The 20,544-nt window shown below is 35.7% G+C and overlaps 1 protein-coding gene and 1 pseudogene across 1 annotated transcript; one reads left to right on the top strand and one right to left on the bottom strand.

Annotated features, from left to right (window-relative positions):
* Window positions 1-16,583: 16,583 nt before the first annotated feature.
* LOC139849073 (fasciclin-like arabinogalactan protein 16) lies at window positions 16,584-18,432 on the bottom strand (annotated as a pseudogene).
* Window positions 18,433-18,519: 87 nt separating this feature from the next.
* LOC139848136 (uncharacterized) lies at window positions 18,520-19,147 on the top strand. The gene has a single exon (XM_071837867.1). The coding sequence runs from the start codon at window positions 18,520-18,522 to the stop codon at window positions 19,027-19,029; it is 510 nt and encodes a 169-aa protein (XP_071693968.1). The 3' UTR covers window positions 19,030-19,147.
* Window positions 19,148-20,544: the final 1,397 nt, after the last annotated feature.

Here is a 20,544-nt window from a genome sequence, read left to right as displayed (position 1 = left end):
ATAATAATACTACTACTTATATATATATATATATATATATATATATATATATATATATATATATATATATATATATATATATATATATATTTATACAAATATAGTTTAAAATAAATATAACGTTAAACTTAGTGAGCTCCCTGTGGAACGAACCGGACTTACTAAAAACTACACTACTCTACGATTAGGTACACTACCTATAAGTGTTGTAGCAAGGTTTAGGTATATCCTATTCTATAAATAAATAAATAACTTGTGTAAAATTGTATCGTATTTAATAGTATTTCGTAGTAAAATTAATAGTATTACGTACTATACCTCGCACACATCAATTATGATCATCAAATCTCTATCATTACCATAACCTTCATACGCATATCATCATCATCATTTAGTATTGATCTTTACCATCATCATTTAATCCTATTATCAATCATAATCATGATCATCTTTTCGTTTCATCATCTTATCATTATAACAACATACGCCATCCTCATTTCCATATTGCTTGAACAGTAGCAGAAATGGTTCGAAAGGCAAGAACAGAAAATAGACACGTACATTGGCAGTCTAATCATCTTCATTTTCGAATTAAGCGAATCTCATAGAATGTTACATGAACCGCGTATTGTTTTAGAAAATTACACGAATCGTGTAATCTTTATTCACGTTACTGTATCATTGTATCATTTTGTGGTTTCGATGTTTTCTTGAAGAAAACAGACGTAGTAATAACAGAAAATAAGTAGTAGTATAGCAGTGATAAGAGGGTGTTTGGTTTGGTTATGAATCGAAACAGAAACAGGAATGGGTTATATGTCAGTCCAACAATTGTTGCAACTCAATACTATCTTTAGTTCTTTAATAAAAAAAAACCCACAAGAGAAAAGAAAACTCGGCCCAATAGAAAAACAAGTACACAGCCCAATCTCTCTCGGCCCATTTAGACAATCATGATACAAGTCCGTTGGAGATTCACAGCCCAACCGAAAGTTTAATAGCATAACCACTTTACGGTCCATAACAATTGAAATGTATATTTTGCAATATACCAGTTAATAATCATTGTAGTTAAATAATATCATACCCTTTAATGCTCAAATGGTTTATTATGTTCCATGCTTGTTGGCCAATAAAAGAAAAAGAACAAGGAATGTCCTTATCAACTTCTTCCTCACATAATTATTGAAATCACTAATCATCATCTTCCAATGTGTTCTGTTTATCATCATTCTCACTAAATGGGTTTCTTGAATGCTCGAATAGGAAACAAATAATAAGTTGCAACTATTATATCTTGTGGTTTGTGTCGGACTGAAACAACAACAACAAGCATGTGCAATAACATTTGATGGTGAGTTGTCGGTTTTTGGGTTTGAGTTCGTTTGAAAGAAAACAGTTTGACATGAGACAAGAGTAGTAGCAGCATATATGTATTTTGGGTTGAGCAGTGAAACGTAAGGAAATAAGCATCCTGTTTTGATCGATTTGCAGTTGTAACTATCTTGTACATGATAGTGACGGGTTTATATTGATTGAAGGGGGTGATGATTACAGTAGAGTTGTATGACGAAGAAGGTGGTATTGGGTTGAGTTTGATGAAGGTGGTCGAATAGAGGAACAAGAGACCCGGATGCACGGTGGTTCGATGATGTTTAGTAAATGGTGGTTCTTGTGGTTGATCAAACAAGAATAGAAAAACAAGTAGATGCAGCAGCACGATGGTGATCGTGAAGGTGGCTTCAAGAATGGTGGTTGTGATGATGATGGAAATTCGATCAAAAGTCGAAGCAGCAAACAAAAATGATTGTTCATGCTCGATGGGTTTAAAAGTGATTAATGAAGGTGGTTTGTGAGGTTGAAAGGTGATGTGTCACGAAGAGCAGAGAGGGAGAGAAGGAAAGAAAATGTGGTGAAGTGGGTTTGGTGTGATGAATTGTTTTATCTATCAATCTATATCAATGTACATGAATGAAATGAAACAAAGAGTTGATTGTGGGTCTAGTGCTTGAGTGAGTAATTATAATACAGAAAAACAACAAAAAAAATAACTCCATGATTTGTGTGTTTGTCAAAAGAAGAATAGTAAATAGAAAAGGAAATAGTAAAGTAATAATAAACAATTCAAAGGATTTAAATTATGGGGAAAATAGAGTACAAGTAGTCATAAGTTTGTAATTATATAAGTTTGGTCTAGTAGTAGTTCAACGAAGGGAGTATCAAAATTTAGAAAACATATATGCTTTGATGCATGTAAGTATGTAAGTATGTATATATAATAATAAGGATTATGAGGTTGATGATGGAATCAAAAAAAATGGCGATGATCAAGTAACAAGAAAGAAGAAAAGAAAAAGTTAAAGGTGATGGTGAAATGTTAATCATGCAAATGCATGTATGTACATATCAAGTCCGTGAATTAGTAAGAATAACAAACATAGTTCACATTGAATAATATGATATTACATCACTAATTCAATTCACGGGTTAAATAACTGTTTCCCTTGCCGTCATATTTAAAAGAGGTATTATTTCGTACTCCGTTGTTAATCGGTGGCGGATAAAAGTATTCAGAAAAATCCCAAATTTTTATATTAATTATCTTTATTTATTTAAGTCATTTTTGTATAATTACCTACTTAAAATTATTAAATAAAAATTAACTCAACTGTCCGCACTTGATCCTAGATAAAATATAAAAAGTGTTAAAATTTATTATTTAGCTTCTAGATATATATTTATTTTAATAGGCCTATGATTCATATAACTCATTTACGGGTCACCGTTTATTTTAAAAATTATATAAGTTTGAATTTAACTAATCATTTGAATGACAAACGAGTATTATTATTGTTTCCTAAATGAATCCAAACCCATTTATTTTTGAATTACATTATATTTACATAAATATATATTAACTAACAATTTAATTATTAATTCAAAGCATCAAATCATATAATACTTTATTTAATATCTCTAATTATTATTTATATACCTATATATATATATATATATATATATATATATATATATATATATATATATATATATATATATATATACATATTTATTTACAAATAATTGTTCGTGAATCTTCGGGAATGGTCGAAGGTCAAATGAATCCATGAAAATAATTCGCAGTTTTTGAGACTTCAATATTACAGACTTTACTTATCGTGTCGGAATCATTCAAAGATTAAGTTTAAATTTAGTCGGAAATTTTTGGGTTGTCACAATACAAGATGTAAAGTAACAGAAAATCACTTAGCATGCAAAGTACACAGATCTTTAATCATGCGGTTCTAAACATATAATAGCACATAAAACCCCAACAAATCTAGGATTCAGACACCTGTAAGGAAGAAAATTCAAACCCAATGGACTGGCTACTAGCCAGGCAACCTGCAATATGAAAGAAAGCACAAAAAATGCACAATATACAAAAATTGAAAGACTCAAAGATATAGAACAGAGTAATAGTGTCAAGAAGATAGTTCTTCTTGACTACTCCAATGGCTGCAAGTGAATTTGGACTTAGATAGATAGAGCCAGAGTTTCTCACCAATCTTGTTGGCAGATCAAGGATATTTATCTCCCAAAAATGTCACGAATATGACACAGATGAGTAGAAAAACGAAAGTAGACTTACAGTGAGTGCGTTCTTTTTCTTAAAAGAATAAAAGATAAAGAAACTAAAAACAAGATCAGTAGCGGAAGAACAAATTAGAGTTTGAAGAAACTCTAATTTATCAGATTTAGGGTTTTCAATAAGAAACCCTAGATCTAACCGAGATGAACCAGTAATTGTACCCACAGACTCTTTGTTGAACCAAAACACAGCAACAATCCAAATTTGACCAAAGAAGCTTGACCAGAAGAATGAAACCCTAATTTTCAAACCTGAAAATTAGATGACAATGAATCACCAGATCGAACAAAATCAACCTCGCCACCCTGATACCATGAACAAAACACAGAAATAATCTTCCAATCACAGAAAGAACAATCTTCCAATCACAGGAAGTCAAAATAAACTGCAATAGATTCACAATCAAAAACGATTGTAAACCTCAAAACCAATTCACACAGTATAATACACACAAGATAAGTTCAACAGATTTGAACTTATCAATCTCTCTCACAGTATACCAGAACAAAGATGATTGAAACCCTAATTTGGTAGAGAAAAAACAAAACAGATCGATGATGCAGAATGAATAAATTAAACAAAAATAACTTAATATATATAAATTAAAATTGCATTCAAGTCCCTCATGTTTCTCTTTTCTTCTTTTTAGCAGCAGCACCAAAGAATCATCTTTTTCGCTTTAGCCACAACTTTAACTTTGACAAAATGTCTTCATGATCCCTGTACATCTTAACCCAGAATTTAGAACATGAGAAAGATATCATAGTTAGATTGTTATTCAATTTAACAGACGTTGTAGAAGGTAGAAGATATGTTTTGATAGTTTAGATCTATCTATTGAGGGTATGATGGGCATTTAAAGGTTCTAATTTTGTTGATGTTGAAACAGTTGCAGGTGAGTTTGGAGAGGTGAAACTTTGGGGAAGATGAGGTGCGACTTTTATACCATATTTTTATTTTGCTCCCCAAACTTTCATAGAAGTATTAGATTTAACCCCTACTATTCTTTTATAATGGCTCTTGTGTACAACAATACTCCGTAATAATCAGTTAGAGTATATGCTTATATTGGCTCTTAAAAAGCTAACAGCATAAATATATTACATTTTTTAGTTTTATTGAAATATATATATATCTATATATTTTTCTTTAAAAAATATAAGTGATCGGGAGATGCAAAATATATTTCAACATTCAAATACCATTATTACGAGTATATATTTACTGAACTAAGTTGAGAATCTTTTGATATGCTTGCCCTGGACCCATATTGTGACACCGCTAATTTTTTATTTTTTTTTAAATACGTGACGGAAGCATTTATTTATTAATTACAAAATAAACATTAACTATTATTAATTCAACCAGTGTCACGTGTCATTACAAAATATATGTTTACAAAATGTCACTGTTTAAACAAAGCAAGATCACATCAGAGTTGACTCCTGTCAAACATAACATCAACATGTCCTTCTGCTCCCCAAAACACGATATCTACAAAAGCTAATAACCTGCAGAGAGGAGATGGAGGGGAATTAGCACGAAGCTAAGTGAGTACGACTAACTACAGGCCATAGCAAACATAAGTGTTATACTAATCATGTCACATAGTCTAACACACAAACATCACCCAAGTGTCGTCTACAGAGACTCTGGCGGCTCGGCCAAACCATTAACCACCAGCTGATCGGACTGGGGCTTACCAGAAGTTCCTCCACCACCGTATGTATATACATAATCCACACGCGACGGACGCTTCATTCACACATATATACACCACGGTTTTCTAGGCTACCACAGAGGAACCCAACCCGCAGGTTGATCTCTCCTACCGAGGCTACCACACAATAGGGACGCACTGGGCTCCAGCACACAAGCATCAACTAACATGCAGTCATCACAAAGTACTAACTAACCACAACAATAAGTATATCTAATAAGCATGACAATCATAATATAACATGCTTTTATGTACTATATTCTCCAGTTAGTCCCACTCACCAATTACCAGCAACCAGCTCAGATAATCTACTACTGAGCGGCTTCCTTATCTTTATCACCTGAACATGAGGCAAATCAAGTTAGTTACTGTCCATTATCATCAAATAACACAATATAGAAATTTTTGTCAGAAAAAGTGTCCGCTAAAAATTTTTGCTTAACACTTGTGCACTTTCAAAATTTACATTCTGGACATCAAAATACAAACGGGCAGTATAACAGCTAAAAATCAACACTTGGTAAAATATTTAACTGCCAAAGACACACGGTCGACTGTCAGAGACAGTCGACCGACTATGTACACTCACTCGGCCGAGTGTCTAGTCACTCGGTCGATGGTCTCTCACAGACACACTCGGCTGTGGGTCATACACACTCGATCGATGGTCGAGTCGGTCGGTCGAGTGTCAGGAGACACTCGACCGACTGTGTTCATCTGCAGACGCTGAAGACAAAGTGACGGGTTTCACCCAAAATCGATCAATTCTTACTCTAGAGCTCGATTACGACCTCAAAACTGACCAAATCAAAGACACTAAACATGTAGAAACATAAACCCACAAGATTTAGACTCAAACAACATCAAATCTAACCATTTTAACCCAAATTACTCACTTTGTAAAAACTAACACAAAAACCCAATTTTCTTGAAGATTAAATCATGAAATGCTACAAATCTTACCTTAAAAGAATCAGTAAATCGTAGAGAACACAAAGATATGAATGATTTGAGCTCTAAAACAAGAATTTAGGATTAGGGTTTGGTAGGTGAAGAAGATGAAGAACAGGTGTGGTTTGGGAAGAATCTGGAAAGTGCAAGAAATGAACTGCACTAGTCATCTAAATGGGTTTAATTCCCAAACTGTGCAACACGCGGGTATTTATCAGTTATCTGATATCTTTCGTACATCATTTGGTAACCCAAACGAAGTCCAATTTAAATCAACAAACCTGTTCTGTGACCCTTGTCACAAACTGGTCCTAACCACATCATTAAATAATAATAAATATTAAATAAAAATTAAAAGCATATAATAACGCAACACTAACATAAGGGCAAAATAGTAATCTTACAACTAGTCCCGATTAAGGATGTTACAAATCTACCTCCTTAAGAAGATTTCGTCCTCAGAATCTGTTCAAGGTCAAACAACTGGGGATAACACGCCCTCATTAACTCCTTAGTTTCCCACGTCAGGTTAGAACCTAACCTGTGCCGCCACTATATTAATACTATTGGAATCTGTTTCTTTCTTAACTTTGTAACTTTCTTGTCCACTATTCGAATTGGCTCTTCTACTAATTTCTTGGTCAAGTCGACTTTCAAATCTTTGAACGGAAGAATCTGACTTTCATCATCTACTTTACACTTTCTTTGAATTCCCGCTAATTCTAAAGGAAGATCTAAAACAATAGTCTGATCATTCAAAATTTCTTTGATCAGAAATGGCCCAATAAATCTCGGTGTTAGTTTACCACGTTTACCAAATCTGATCACCTCTATCCACGGCGATACCTTCAAGTATACACGATCACCTACATTAAATGTTACCGGACATCTACGCGGATCAGCATACATCTTTTGTCGGTCTCTGGCTGCTTTTAACTTCTCACGTGCAATTTCAACTTTTTCTGCAGTTATCTGAACAATTTTGGGACCTGAAAATTGTTTCTCACCTGCTTCTAACCAACACGTAAGAGTTCTGCACTTGCGACCATACAACATTTCATATGGTAGCATTTCGATACTCGAATGATATGAATTTTTGTAAGAAAACTCTATCAATGGAAGATGTGAATCCCAAGAACCACCATATTCTAAGGCACACGCTCTCAACATGTCTTCTAACATCTGAATCGTTCGTTCACTCTGACCGTCTGTTTGTGGATGATAAGTTGTACTTAGATTCACATGCATACCCAGATTCTGTTGTAAACTATTCCAGAAGTTTGTTACGAACCTAGTATCTCTGTCGGAAACTATTGACAACGGTACACCATGTCGACTAACTATCTCTTTCAAGTACAACTCTGTCAAATCACTCAACGAAGCTGTTTCACGAGTAGCTAAAAAGTGAGCACTCTTCGTTAAACGATTCACTATCACCCAGATCATGTCGTGACCTTTCTGGGTTCGGGGTAGCTTGGTTACAAAGTCCATCATTATATGATCCCATTTCCACTGAGGAATTTCTAATTATCGTAGAGATCCATATGGTTTCTGATGTTCTGCTTTAACTTGCGCACAAATATGACATTTCTCAATGAAACCTGCAATATCTGTCTTCATTGTCGGCCACTAACATAATGTTTTCAAATCTCTGTACATCTTAGTACTACCCGGATGCACTGTCAATCTAGATTTATGTGCTTCTGTAAGGATTAAATCCCTTAAATCTCCAAGCATAGGCACCCAAATTCGGTCTTTATAGGTCTTTAATCCTCTTGAATCATTGCATAGGTCAAATTTTCTTTTGGTCATTTGTTCAGTCTTTAGATTTTCATCATTCAAAGCTACTAACTGAACGGTTTTCAATCGATCAATCAAGTCTGAAACTATCTCTATTCTCATAAATCTAACATTTTCGACTGTTTTCTTTCAACTCAGAGCATCTGCAACCACATTTGCTTTTCTCGGGTGGTATTTAATCTCACAGTCATAGTCTTTAATCAATTCTTGACATCGACGTTGTTGCATATTTAATTCTTTCTGCGAAAAGATGTACTGAAGACTCTTATGATCTGTATAAATTTCACAGTGTGTACCATACAAATAGTGTCTCCAAAGCTTCAAAGCAAACACAATTGCAGTTAACTCTAAATCATGAGTAGGGTAATTTCGTTCATGATTTTTCAACTGTCGTGAAGCATACGCTATGACTTTATTTCTTTGCATCAAAACACAACCCAGACCTGCACGTGATGCATCACAGTAAACCACAAAATCTTGTGTTCCCTCTGGTAAAGCTAAAACCGGCACTTGACATAACAACTGTTTCAGAGTCTGAAAAGCCTTTTCTGGTTCATCAGTCCATCGAAAGGCTACATCTTTTCTGGTTAACTTATTTAACGGACCTGCTATTTTGGAAAAGTCTTTAATAAATCTGCGGTAATAACCTGCTAAACCCAGAAAACTCCTAATTTCTGTCAGTGTTTTCGGCAAGTTCCAATTCATTACGGCCTCTATCTTAGACTGATCCACTTTAATACCCTGTTCACAAATTACATGACCCAGAAACTGTACTTCCCGCAACCAAAATTCACACTTGGAGAACTTAGCGTACAACTGTTCCTGTTTCAGAAGCTCTAACCCTAACCTCAGATGCGTAGCATGATCTTTCTCGATTTTTTAGTATATCAAGATATCATCTATGAAGACAATCACAAATTTGTCAAGATACTGACGACACACCCTGTTCATCAAATCCATAAATACTGCCGGCGCGTTTGTTAACCCAAATGGCATAACTAAAAATTCATAATGACCATATCTAGTTCTGAACGCTGTTTTCGGTATATAGTTCTCTGCAACACGTACCTGATGATACCCTGAACGTAAATCTATCTTTGAAAAGTATGAAGCACCCTATAACTGATCGAATAAATCATCTATTCTCGGTAAGGGATACTTATTCTTTATCGTTCTCTTATTCAAGTCACGGTAATCTATACACATACGAAGCGACCCATCTTTCTTTTTCACAAAAAAATGGGAGCACCCCACGGCGAAGAACTCGGTTGAATAAACCCCTTATCTAACAGTTCCTAAATCTGAGACATCATCTCTCGGATTTCTGATGGAGCTAATCTCTAAGGAGATTTTTCAACTGGCGTAGCACCTGGAACCAAATCAATTTTATACTCTACTTCACGTACTGGAGGTAACCCTGTTAGATCATCTGAAAACACTTCGGGAAATTCTGACACAATGGGGATATCAGTCACCTGCTTCTTTTCTTTCTTAGCATCAATCACATAAGCTAAGAACGAATCACACCCTTTTGATATCGCCTTCTGAGCTTTCATTAGGGAAACCATAGGGAAGTTAAATCCACTGCGCTCTCCCTTAGCTATCACTCAGGATCCATCGGCCAAACGGAAAGAAATCATATTCTTATCACACTTAATATTAGCCCTATTAGCTCTTAACCAACTCATGCCTATGACTACATCAAAGCTAGGTATAGGCATCAACAAACAGGTTAAAGGAAAAGAATGGCCGTCAATTTCGATGGTAATTCCAGACACAGACGATGTGCATGGAACCATTTTACCATCAGCTACTTCTATTCCCAAAGGTGCATCTAACATCCTAACAGGCAACTTCAACTTATCACAGAAGCCTAAGGACATAAAAGATCGATTCGCTCCAGAATCAAATAACACACGAGCTGGCAAGAAATTAACCAAGAACATACCGGTAATGACATCACCGGTAGCGGTTGCAGCATCTACCGTCATCTGAAATGCCCTTGCCTCTGCTGTTGGAGGATTCTTTTTCTTCTGCCCGGCAGTAGAAGCAGAAGATCCCCCAGAAGTAACCGACCTCGCCCCTGACCCTACCCCAGAACCGGCTCTTGACGCAGATGGACAATTTGCTGATCTATGTCCTTCTTGATGGGAACTCCAACAAACATTTGACTTAAAAGAACATGCTATTGATTCATGACCTAACACTCCACATTTCAAACACCTTCTGGTCATTGGAGAACACGGTCCGGTATGGGTTGACTTACAAACATTGCACCAACTAGACTGACTAGAACCCGATCCACTCATACCAGACTTACTCTTCTGTTTAAACGCACCTGACTTTTTACCAAGAAAACCGAATTGCTTACTCGACTGCTGAGTCAACTGTCCAGCCGATTGACTTTCTGATTTTCCCCCAAAAGATCCACCTCTAGAACTTTCTCTTTTTGCTGCCATTACATCACCCTCAGTAACCTTAGCCATCTCATGAGCCTGCGCCAAAGTAGTTGCAAATCTCGCAACTATCCTAAACTCTGGCTTAATCACCCGCATAAAATGATGGATCTTATCTTTCTCAGTCGGTACCCACTGTTGAACAAACCTTAGCTTCGATGTGAAATCTCTGAAAACTTCATCAATTGTCATACTTTCCGTCATTCTCATATTCAGAAACTCAGTCTTCAACCTTTCCATTTCATATTCAGAACAGTACTGCTCACAAACTTTAGCAGCAAATTGTTCCCAAATTATATGGCTAATCTGTTCCTTGGGCAAATATGCTGTAATAGAGTCCCACCATTCCATTGCCCCACCTTTCAAAAGTCTACTACCAAACAACACTCTAGACTCAGGCTCATAGAAACATGCTTCTAATGCTCGCTCCACTTCTCTTAACCAGTTGAGGGTCATCGTAGGGTTTGTGTGACCACTGTACTCAGGAGGTTTACAGTCCAAGAACTGTGTATAGATACCAACTTGTGACACCGCTAATTTTTTTTTTAAATACGTGGCAGAAGCATTTATTTATTAATTACAAAATAAACATTAACTATTATTAATTCAACCAGTGTCACGTGTCATTACAAAATACATGTTTACAAAATGTCACTGTTTAAACAAAGCAAGATCACATCAGAGTTGACTCCTGTCAAACATAACATCAACATGTCCTTCTGCTCCCCAAAACACGATATCTACAAAAGCTAATAACCTGCAGGGAGGAGATGGAGGGGAATTAGCACGAAGCTAAGTGAGTACGACTAACTACATGCCATAGCATACATAAGTGTTATACTAATCATGTCACATAGTCTAACACACAAACTTCACCCAAGTGCCATCTACAGAGACTCTGGCGGCTCGGCCAAACCATTAACCACCAGCTGATCCGACTGGGGCTTACCAGAAGTTCCTCCACCACCGTATGTATATACATAATCCACACGCGATGGACGCGTCATTCACACATATATACACCACGGTTGTCTAGGCTACCACAGAGGAACCCAACCCGTAGGTTGATCTCTCCTACCGAGGCTACCACACAATAGGGATGCACTGGGCTCCAGCAGACAAACATCAACTAACATGCAGTCATCACAAAGTACTAACTAACTACAACAATAAGTATATCTAACAAGCATGGCAATCATAATATAATATGCTTCTATATACTATATTCTCCAGTTAGTCCCACTCACCAATTACCAGCAACCAGCTCAGATAATCTACTACTGAGCGGCTTCCTTATCTTTATCACCCGAACATAAGGCAAATCAAGTTAGTTACTGTCCATTATCATCAAATAATACAATACAGAAATTTTTGTCAGAAAAAGTGTCCGCTAAATTTTTTTGCTTAACACTTGTGCACTTTCAAAATTTACATCCTGGACATCAAAATACAAACGGGCAGCAAAACGGCTAAAAATCAACACTTACTAAAATATTTCACTGCCAAAGACACTCGGTCGACTGTCAGAGACAGTCGACCGACTGTCTACACTCACTTGGCCGAGTGTCTAGTCACTCGGTCGATGGTCTCTCAAAGACACACTCGGTCGTGGGTCATACACACTCGGTCGATGGTCAGGTCGGTCGGTCGAGTGTCAGGAGACACTCGGCCGACTGTGTTCATCTGCAGAAGCTAAAGACAAAGTGACGGGTTTCACCCAAAATCTATCAATTCTTACTCTAGAGCTCGATTGCGACCTCAAAACTGACCAAATCAAAGATACTAAACATGTAGAAACATAAACCCACAAGATTTGGACTCAAACAACATCAAATCTAACCATTTTAACCCAAATTACTCACTTTGTAAAAACTAACACAAAAACCCAATTTTCTTGAAGATTAAACATGAAATGCTAAAAATCTTACCTTAAAAGAATCAGTAAATCGTAGAGAACACAAAGATATGAACGATTTGAGCTCTAAAACAAGAATTTAAGATTAGGGTTTGGTAGGTGAAGATGAAGAACGGATGTGGTTTGGGAAGAATCTGGAAAGTGCAAGAAATGAACTGCACTAGTCATCTAAATGGGTTTAATTCTCACACTGTGCAACACATGGGTATTTATCAGTTATTTGATATCTTTCGTACATCATTTGGCAACCCAAACGAAGTTCAATTTAAATAAACAAACCTGTTCTGTGACCCTTGTCACAAACTGGTCCTAACCACATCATTAAATAATAATAAATATTAAATAAAAATTAAAAGCATATAATAACGCAATACTAACTTAAGGGCAAAATTGTAATCTTACAACTAGGCCCGATTGAAGATGTTACACATATTTTTCTGGACATGCCATGTATGCAAGTCATTTAAAAAAAGGTTTCTATATAATTCAATCATAAATATGTCAAATAGCCTAACAATTCTATTAACTTTCACCTTCAATGGAAGTCGTCCAATCTGTTGATGGCAACGGAGACAAAAGCCAGGACCACCACAGAATATTGTCCGCTTTGGGAACAGCGAGCCACCAGCGACTCAACAGCCCTCACGAGTTTAAAACGTGTCATGTGAGTAAGAGGTATCAAGCCACATATATGTGCCTTTATTTTTTGCCTCTCCAACCGAAGTGGGAAAGGGGTGAAGGTCACCCCAACAATCCCCCCCCCCTCAACATCGGTGTGGTAACCCCGGCTCTGATACCAGTTGATGAAAACAGAGACAGAAGCCAGGACCACCACAGAATATTGTCCGCTTTGGGAATAGCGAGCCACCAGCGACTCAACTGCCCTCACGGGTTTAAAACGCGTCCTGTGAGAAAGAGGTATCTAGCCACATATATGGGCCTTTGTTTTTGCCTCTCCAACTGATGTGGGAAAGGGGTGAAGGTCACCCCAACAATCCCATATATATATATATATATATATATATATATATATATATATATATATATATATATATATATATATATATATATATATATATATATATATATATATATATATATATATATATATATCTGGTATTTGTTGGATATAGTTTTGGTTAGAAAAATTGGATATGGTTGCATAGTATTTGTGAAGGATGTTATCCCACATAGGTGGGAGGAAAAAGTTGGAGGGGACTTGCTTGGTTATAAAAGAGGGGTTAAGTCTTCATTCCAAATTGCACCAATCAATACACTTTAAGTATTTGATTATTTCTTTCTTTCTTACCCTTGTTTGGGAGTTGTTTTAGTTAAATACTTTGGAGAGTGTAGTTGGCTTAAGAGAGTTGTCTATGTCATTGTAACAATTTGTAATATTGTGTATTTCTCTCTTTGGAGGCCCGTGGTTTTTCTCCTGTTTCGGAGTTTCCACGTTAAATTCTTGTGTTGTGGATTGTTCATATTTCTTTACTATTTTTCATTGGGCTGGGTGTTTGGAATTAGTGAGACCGTAATTTCCCAACAACTGGTATCAGAGCGTCAGGTTTAACGGGGGTCTCGGTTATAGGAGTCGGAGTATGCTCTGTGGTTTCCACGGGAGTGGATCGTCCACATCAGAAATGAGTTATATTGATCGTATAGGGTATCTGGTTAAACAATATTTTTTCTGATTCGGAGTAAGTGGTGTCTAGAATTTGTAATGGACCGGGTGTTGGATTTTCCAATTTAACGTATCATGTGCGCCACTCCACTACATCTGTCGGCCAGTCGAAACGTGAGCAAAATCAGAGAAAGTGTTGTTTATAGGATACGGATACGATGTCGAAGTTCAGTCCAATGAGGTTTGATGTTGAGAAATTTGATGGGAGGATCAATTTTGGCTTACGGCAGGTTCAAGTCATGGATGTGTTGATTCAGTCTAGTTTACACAAGGCATTGAAGGGTAAACCCACCCTTGTTCCTGGCAGTGATTCTAGCAGTAAGTTCGATGAAGAAGAATGGGATGATATGGATTTGAGGGCGGCAAGTGCGATTCGTTTGTGTCTTGCAAAGAACGTGCTTGCAAATGTGCACGGGTTATCAACGGCTAAGGAACTTTGGGATAAGTTGGAGCAGTTGTACCAGGGCAAGGGCATCTCAAATCGGTTGTGTCTTAAAGAACAATTCCATACTTTGCATATTGATGGGGGTTCAAAGATTTCAGATCATCTGAGTATTCTTAATGGTATTATTTCGGAACTGGAGGCTATTGGAGTTAAAATTAAAGATGAAGATAAAGCTTTGAGGCTGATATTATCTTTGTCATCGTCCTATGAGCACATGAAACCTATTTTGATGTATGGGAAAGAAACTCTGAAGTTTGAAGACGTTACTAGCAAGCTCATATCCGAGGAGAAAAGACTGGAAGGTAACGGGGTCTTGTCATCAGAAAGTACGGTACTGTTGTGTTCGGATAGGCTGAAGAGAAACTCCGAAAAGAATCTGGTATGCTGGAAGTGCGGGAAAACTGGCATGTAAGGGTTAATTGTCCAGGTGGAGCTAATTCGGCAAATGGTTCCAAATGCGCTAATGATGTATCCGTTGTTACGGAGAGTGACGAATTCCTCTGAAGTCACGTCATCCTCATGGTGTGTCCGCGCCACCATGGAAAGGGATGTTCGTTAGCGGTTCCACAAATTGCACATGGGCATTGGTTTGGCGTTGATGCAAGGTTTGTGGTGGAAACTGATGTTGTAGCTGATGTAAGTTTCGGGAAAACCAAACAGGAAGTTGCACCATAACTGTTCAGCTGGTTATACAACATGTGCCGAGGTTAAATGCTTGGAATGTGATATTCTAAGTGTGATACTCTTTATGGTGGGGTATGATAATTCTGTTAAGAGTTATGACTGTCTGTGAAGACAATGATTGTCGGGTCTTGACAATGTTCGATGAAGATGCAATTTTTATCTTTTGGGAGATAATGTCAATTGCATGAAGATGAGGATCTTGAAGTTGTCGTCGAGGAAGCATCTATATCGGTTATCCTTGCAATATGGAAGCATGGTTATCTTCTTCTATCCAAAAGGTGGAGATTTGTTGGATATAGTTTTGGTTAGAAGAATTGGATATGGTTTCATAGTATTTGTGAAGGATGTTATCCCACATAGGTGGGAGGAAAAAGTTGGAGGGGACTTGCTTGGTTATAAAAGAGGGGTTAAGTCTTCATTCCAAATTGCACCAATCAATACACTTTAAGTATTTGATTATTTCTTTCTTTCTTATCCTTGTTCGGGAGTTGTTTTAGTTAAATACTTTGGAGAGTGTAGTTGGCTTAAGAGAATTGTCTATGTCATTGTAACAATTTGTGATATAGTTTATTTCTCTCTTTGGAGGCCCGTAGTTTTTCTCCTGTTTTGGAGTTTCCACGTTAAATTCTTGTGTTGTGGATTGTTCATATTTCTTTACTGTTTTTCATTGGGCTGGGTGTTGGGAATTAGTGAGACCGTAATTTCCCAACACAATCATCAACAACTAACTCGTCATTTATTTAATTTTATATAATTTGTTGTACTTTTAATTAATTATTTTAATTTCTTAAAAGTAAAAAAAACTACTTTCTCCATTCAAAATTAAAACATTACAAACAAAAATATCATAATTTAAAAAATGTATAAAAGTGTACTTTTTTCACTTTATAGTTTTACCTCTTACATTTTTCATATATATAATTTTTTTTATTTTTTTACATGCATAAGATAAAAGTATAAAAAATTTTATTCTATTATTTTTTTATTAATTTTAAAAATTAAGTATTAATTTGTGACAATTCAATAGCAAATACAACAACAGTATTAAATTGAAACGAAGTGGTATTTTTTATTTTAGAAAAAAAATTACGCCGTTAATAATACCCGTGGTTTGTTCACATTTTCATCACAACACCTAAACTTCTATTTTTACGTCGTTGGTACATGTGATTTCATTAAGTTGCCTGTTTAATACCTCAACCTAACGGATGTCTATTTTTAATAGATAGCCCCTCACATGTGCCACACATGTGAGGGTAATTTCATCCGTGATTTATTTTACTTAATATAAAATGTCAGCTAGTTCATTATACCCACCGTAATGCATATAAGTTTTAATAAAGTCTTTGACTTGAATTTCTCCATCAAAATGATGACGTGGACCTCCAGGTCCAGGCGCAGGAGCTGGAGCCAGTGACGGACCCGATGCCATCGCGTCAAACCGGAAGAATAGGTACACTGACTCGTGTCTGACATTGGCCAAGCGAGGTGCCCATCTGCCATTCGTCGAAGTGACGCCCAACTTTTTTACATAGAAAACATATGAAAATAGTAATCCAACCCTTTTATTTTATTTTCTATCTTAATAGTATTTGTATTATATTTACACGAGTCGTAGTTGGGGACATATAACAAAAATTATTATCTTAGTATTTAACTTTTCTATCTTATTGTATTCCTCTTGAACGGATCTTGGCACAAGTAGTCTCTCAATCACGTGGATCAATCTGTCAGGTCGACTGACGTCAGTGGGTCGGTTCACCTTCGCTAGACCACCGACTATTTTCTCGCCGGATTTTTCGCGGGTCAACGACAAATGGTTATCACTTTCATCGACACAAAGCGTCTTGTAATGAGTTGGTGTTGATAATACATCCTCATGACCCGGCCATTGGTCTGACCCGACCTGAGATGGAATGATCTGAAAAAGCAACACATTTTACAACGATTTGAGATTACGGGGTTGAAGTAAGAGGCGTTTGAATACATAATCTATTTGTCTTTCCAAAGCTTCATTATTCGGCGCATATAGTAATATTGTGAATTGAAATAGCTTGTTCTAGGGTTTGTAATAAAAGCGCTTTCTCAAAGAGCTCTGATAACTCAGTGTAGTGTGAATCGAGTAACGCAACAAGAACTGAATTCGAATTGATATGTGTAGAACTTGATTTAGGGTTTTGAGTTTGTAATATTCCTACATTGAGTACGATTGTGAAGACAAATAGCAGCTTGAATGCATCATAATTTGATGCATTCGAATTAGAAACCATGATGTCTAAGAAGTTCAAAAAAAAAAAAAAAAAAAAAAACTATCAAAATGTTTTCTACTTGATTTTTGTGTTATGTAAATTTGGGTTTTGATTTTTTTTTTTCGAAAAGCAAGAATTATATTAAAACACGAAACGAAAGAACAAAAGTGGAATGGGCTATACAACCCAAAAGCCACAAACACGAAGCATCCGCAAGGCTACAAAGACGATTTGCAAAGATAGCAAATCTCAAAAAAAAAAAAAAATTAAAAAAAAAATTAAAAAAAACAAAAAAAAAAAAAACACACACACGAGAAGAATATAAATTACAAAAACAAAACTACATATAAATACTAGGATTACTCAACCAAGATAGCCACTCGAACTTCTTCCCTTTTGCCCGACGCGAAATCCAATCAAAAGATTTAATTTGTATTTCATTTAGAGCCACCGGAGCGGTCCAACATTTGTTATGAAAGACCATTGGTTTCTCTGAATACCAATTGTTGTTTTTATTTTTATTTTATTTATTGTGATTGTGTTTTTATATGAAATAAAATAAATTAAGGGACAAAATTACCCTCACATGCGTTGCACATGTGAGGGGTTAACCATTAAAAATATATGGCCGTTAGGTTGGGGTATTATACAGGTAACTTTATAAAACCACGGGTACCAACAAGGTAATAATAGGAGTTTAGGTATTATGATGAAAATGTAAATATACCACGTATACATAATTTTTTCTTTATTATATTCCTGATACCGAACTATAGTAACTACATTCAACATTTCACTTGAAAACAGTCAAACACGCTCCTCGTGTAATTAAATTATTATTTCTCACAGAAATTATAATCCACATATTGGGACATACTCCATAGGATAATACAACCAATAGTACTAAAAGTTGTCATTAACTTAGCTTCTTTCACCGATCCATCTTCAATAGAAAGACATCAACCAACTATGGCGAACTCATCTGAACTCACTATCCGACCGTTCAAACTCACCGACGCTAACGATTTCTTAACGTGGGCCAGCGACGAAAGAGTAACTGAATATCTCCGATGGAACATCATCAACGATAAAGAAACTGCCCTCAAATATCTTAAAGAAATCGCCATACCACATCCGTGGAGACGATCCATCTGTTGGGCCGATAAATCTATTGGATACATCTCTGTGAAGCCAGGAACAGGCCCTGATCATCATCGAGCTCATATATCGTATGCAATAAGCGTCGAGTTTTGGGGACGTGGTATAACTACTGCGGCAGTGAAGATGGCGATCCGTATGGTGTTTCGGGAATTGCCGTTTATTGTAAGAATTGAAGGTTTAGTTGAGGATGAAAACAAAGCATCACAAAAGGTGTTGGAGAAAGTAGGATTTCAGAAAGAAGGTTACTTGAGGAAATATGGATTTAATAAAGGGAAAATTAGAGATATGATCATGTATAGTTTCTTATCAACAGATTGATATTTGAGATATAGATAATTAAATATGAGTATTAAAACTTGTACATGCTTAGCGTAATTATAACTAGTCTGAAGACTTGTATGATTAATACTCCATTTGTTTACATGTATGTTGTTAAAACTAGAAGTTGATAAAAAAAATGTACAAAATATTTCCTGTTTTTCAATTAAGATTTTAACACTACTAAAAAAACATAATAGGAACTCGTATAATACTACTCTTATTTATGAGGTGAGTTGATACTCAAATACCAGTTTTTTATTCATACACACTTAAATTACTATTATACCCCTATTTACAATAATGGAAGTTAAACTCTCTAGATAAATTTAAGGTTATAAATGTAAGTTTTGAGACATAAATTGTGTATGTATTAAAAACTGATGCGTGAGTATCACCTCCTTTATTTATGACATATATTTTCACAGTCACATTGTAATACATTACCGTCACCTCAATATTTTCTTCTAATCACTAACTCAACACACTACACTGATATCAATAACATATGTCTTCACAATAAGACCGAACTCTCTTTTATTATTATTATTATTATTATTATTATTATTATTATTATTATTATTATTATTATTATTATTATTATTATTATTATTACAATTAGTATTATTACTATTATATAAATCACATTATTTATATTTAATATATATAAAATTATTAAAAACCTACGAAATTTAAAAACTTTTTGAAATATTAATAAAAGCACACCTTAACTGGTTATACTTTCGCCACGTTATGAAATATTTGGAGACTTAGAAATTGCATCACTTTCAATGACCGCTCCTTCAGAAAATGTCATGTGATTGATAGCATCGTGACGACTGCCTTTAACTGTCTATACACTAGATTTTATAAGAAGAAATGTAATTGGAATCAATGGTTGATGTCTCCTTTATTCTCCTTGTAATTTTCTTCATTTTGTTTGTTTGTAATCTCTTTTTCTTGTATTTCTTTCTAGCTTTTGCTAGTCTTTTAATAAAATTGCTGCCGTTCAAAAAAAAAAAAAAAAAAAATTAAACAATAATACGTTAAAAAGATATAATTAAAAACGTCAAATTAAAATAGATAGAATTATTCTTCGTCGTCGAAGTCAAACGCATTGGCGTACTTTTTGGTGATCTTGCTCCGAGCTTGCATGGCCAAATCATATTGATCGGGAGGAATATCTTAAGAAATCAGAAGAGATAGATGTCGTAAACATTGTAGGAATCTTTGTTTCCTTTTTAACTCCTCCATAATAAAGCTTGTAACAAGAGCGGAATCGACAACCGAAGCTCGGGCTTCTTCCCAAGACTAACGAGCAGCCGAATCCGACGAACCAGAACTCCTTGTATTCTTGGAACTATCACGACTTTGAAGACGACGAATAGAATTACCTTGGAAGAAAAGGCTCCAAATTTGACGGAGTCATGTTCGTGTTCGATATCAGGGTTTGGATCTTCCAAATTGATCGGTTTGGGTTCGGGTCATCTTCTTTTATGATTGATGCCTTCATAA

This window comes from Rutidosis leptorrhynchoides, chromosome 5 (genome assembly GCF_046630445.1).
Source record: "Rutidosis leptorrhynchoides isolate AG116_Rl617_1_P2 chromosome 5, CSIRO_AGI_Rlap_v1, whole genome shotgun sequence".
Taxonomy (NCBI): Eukaryota; Viridiplantae; Streptophyta; class Magnoliopsida; order Asterales; family Asteraceae; genus Rutidosis; species Rutidosis leptorrhynchoides.
The sequence above is the reverse complement of the archived record's forward strand: the minus strand, read 5'-3'. Positions and strand labels throughout refer to the sequence as shown.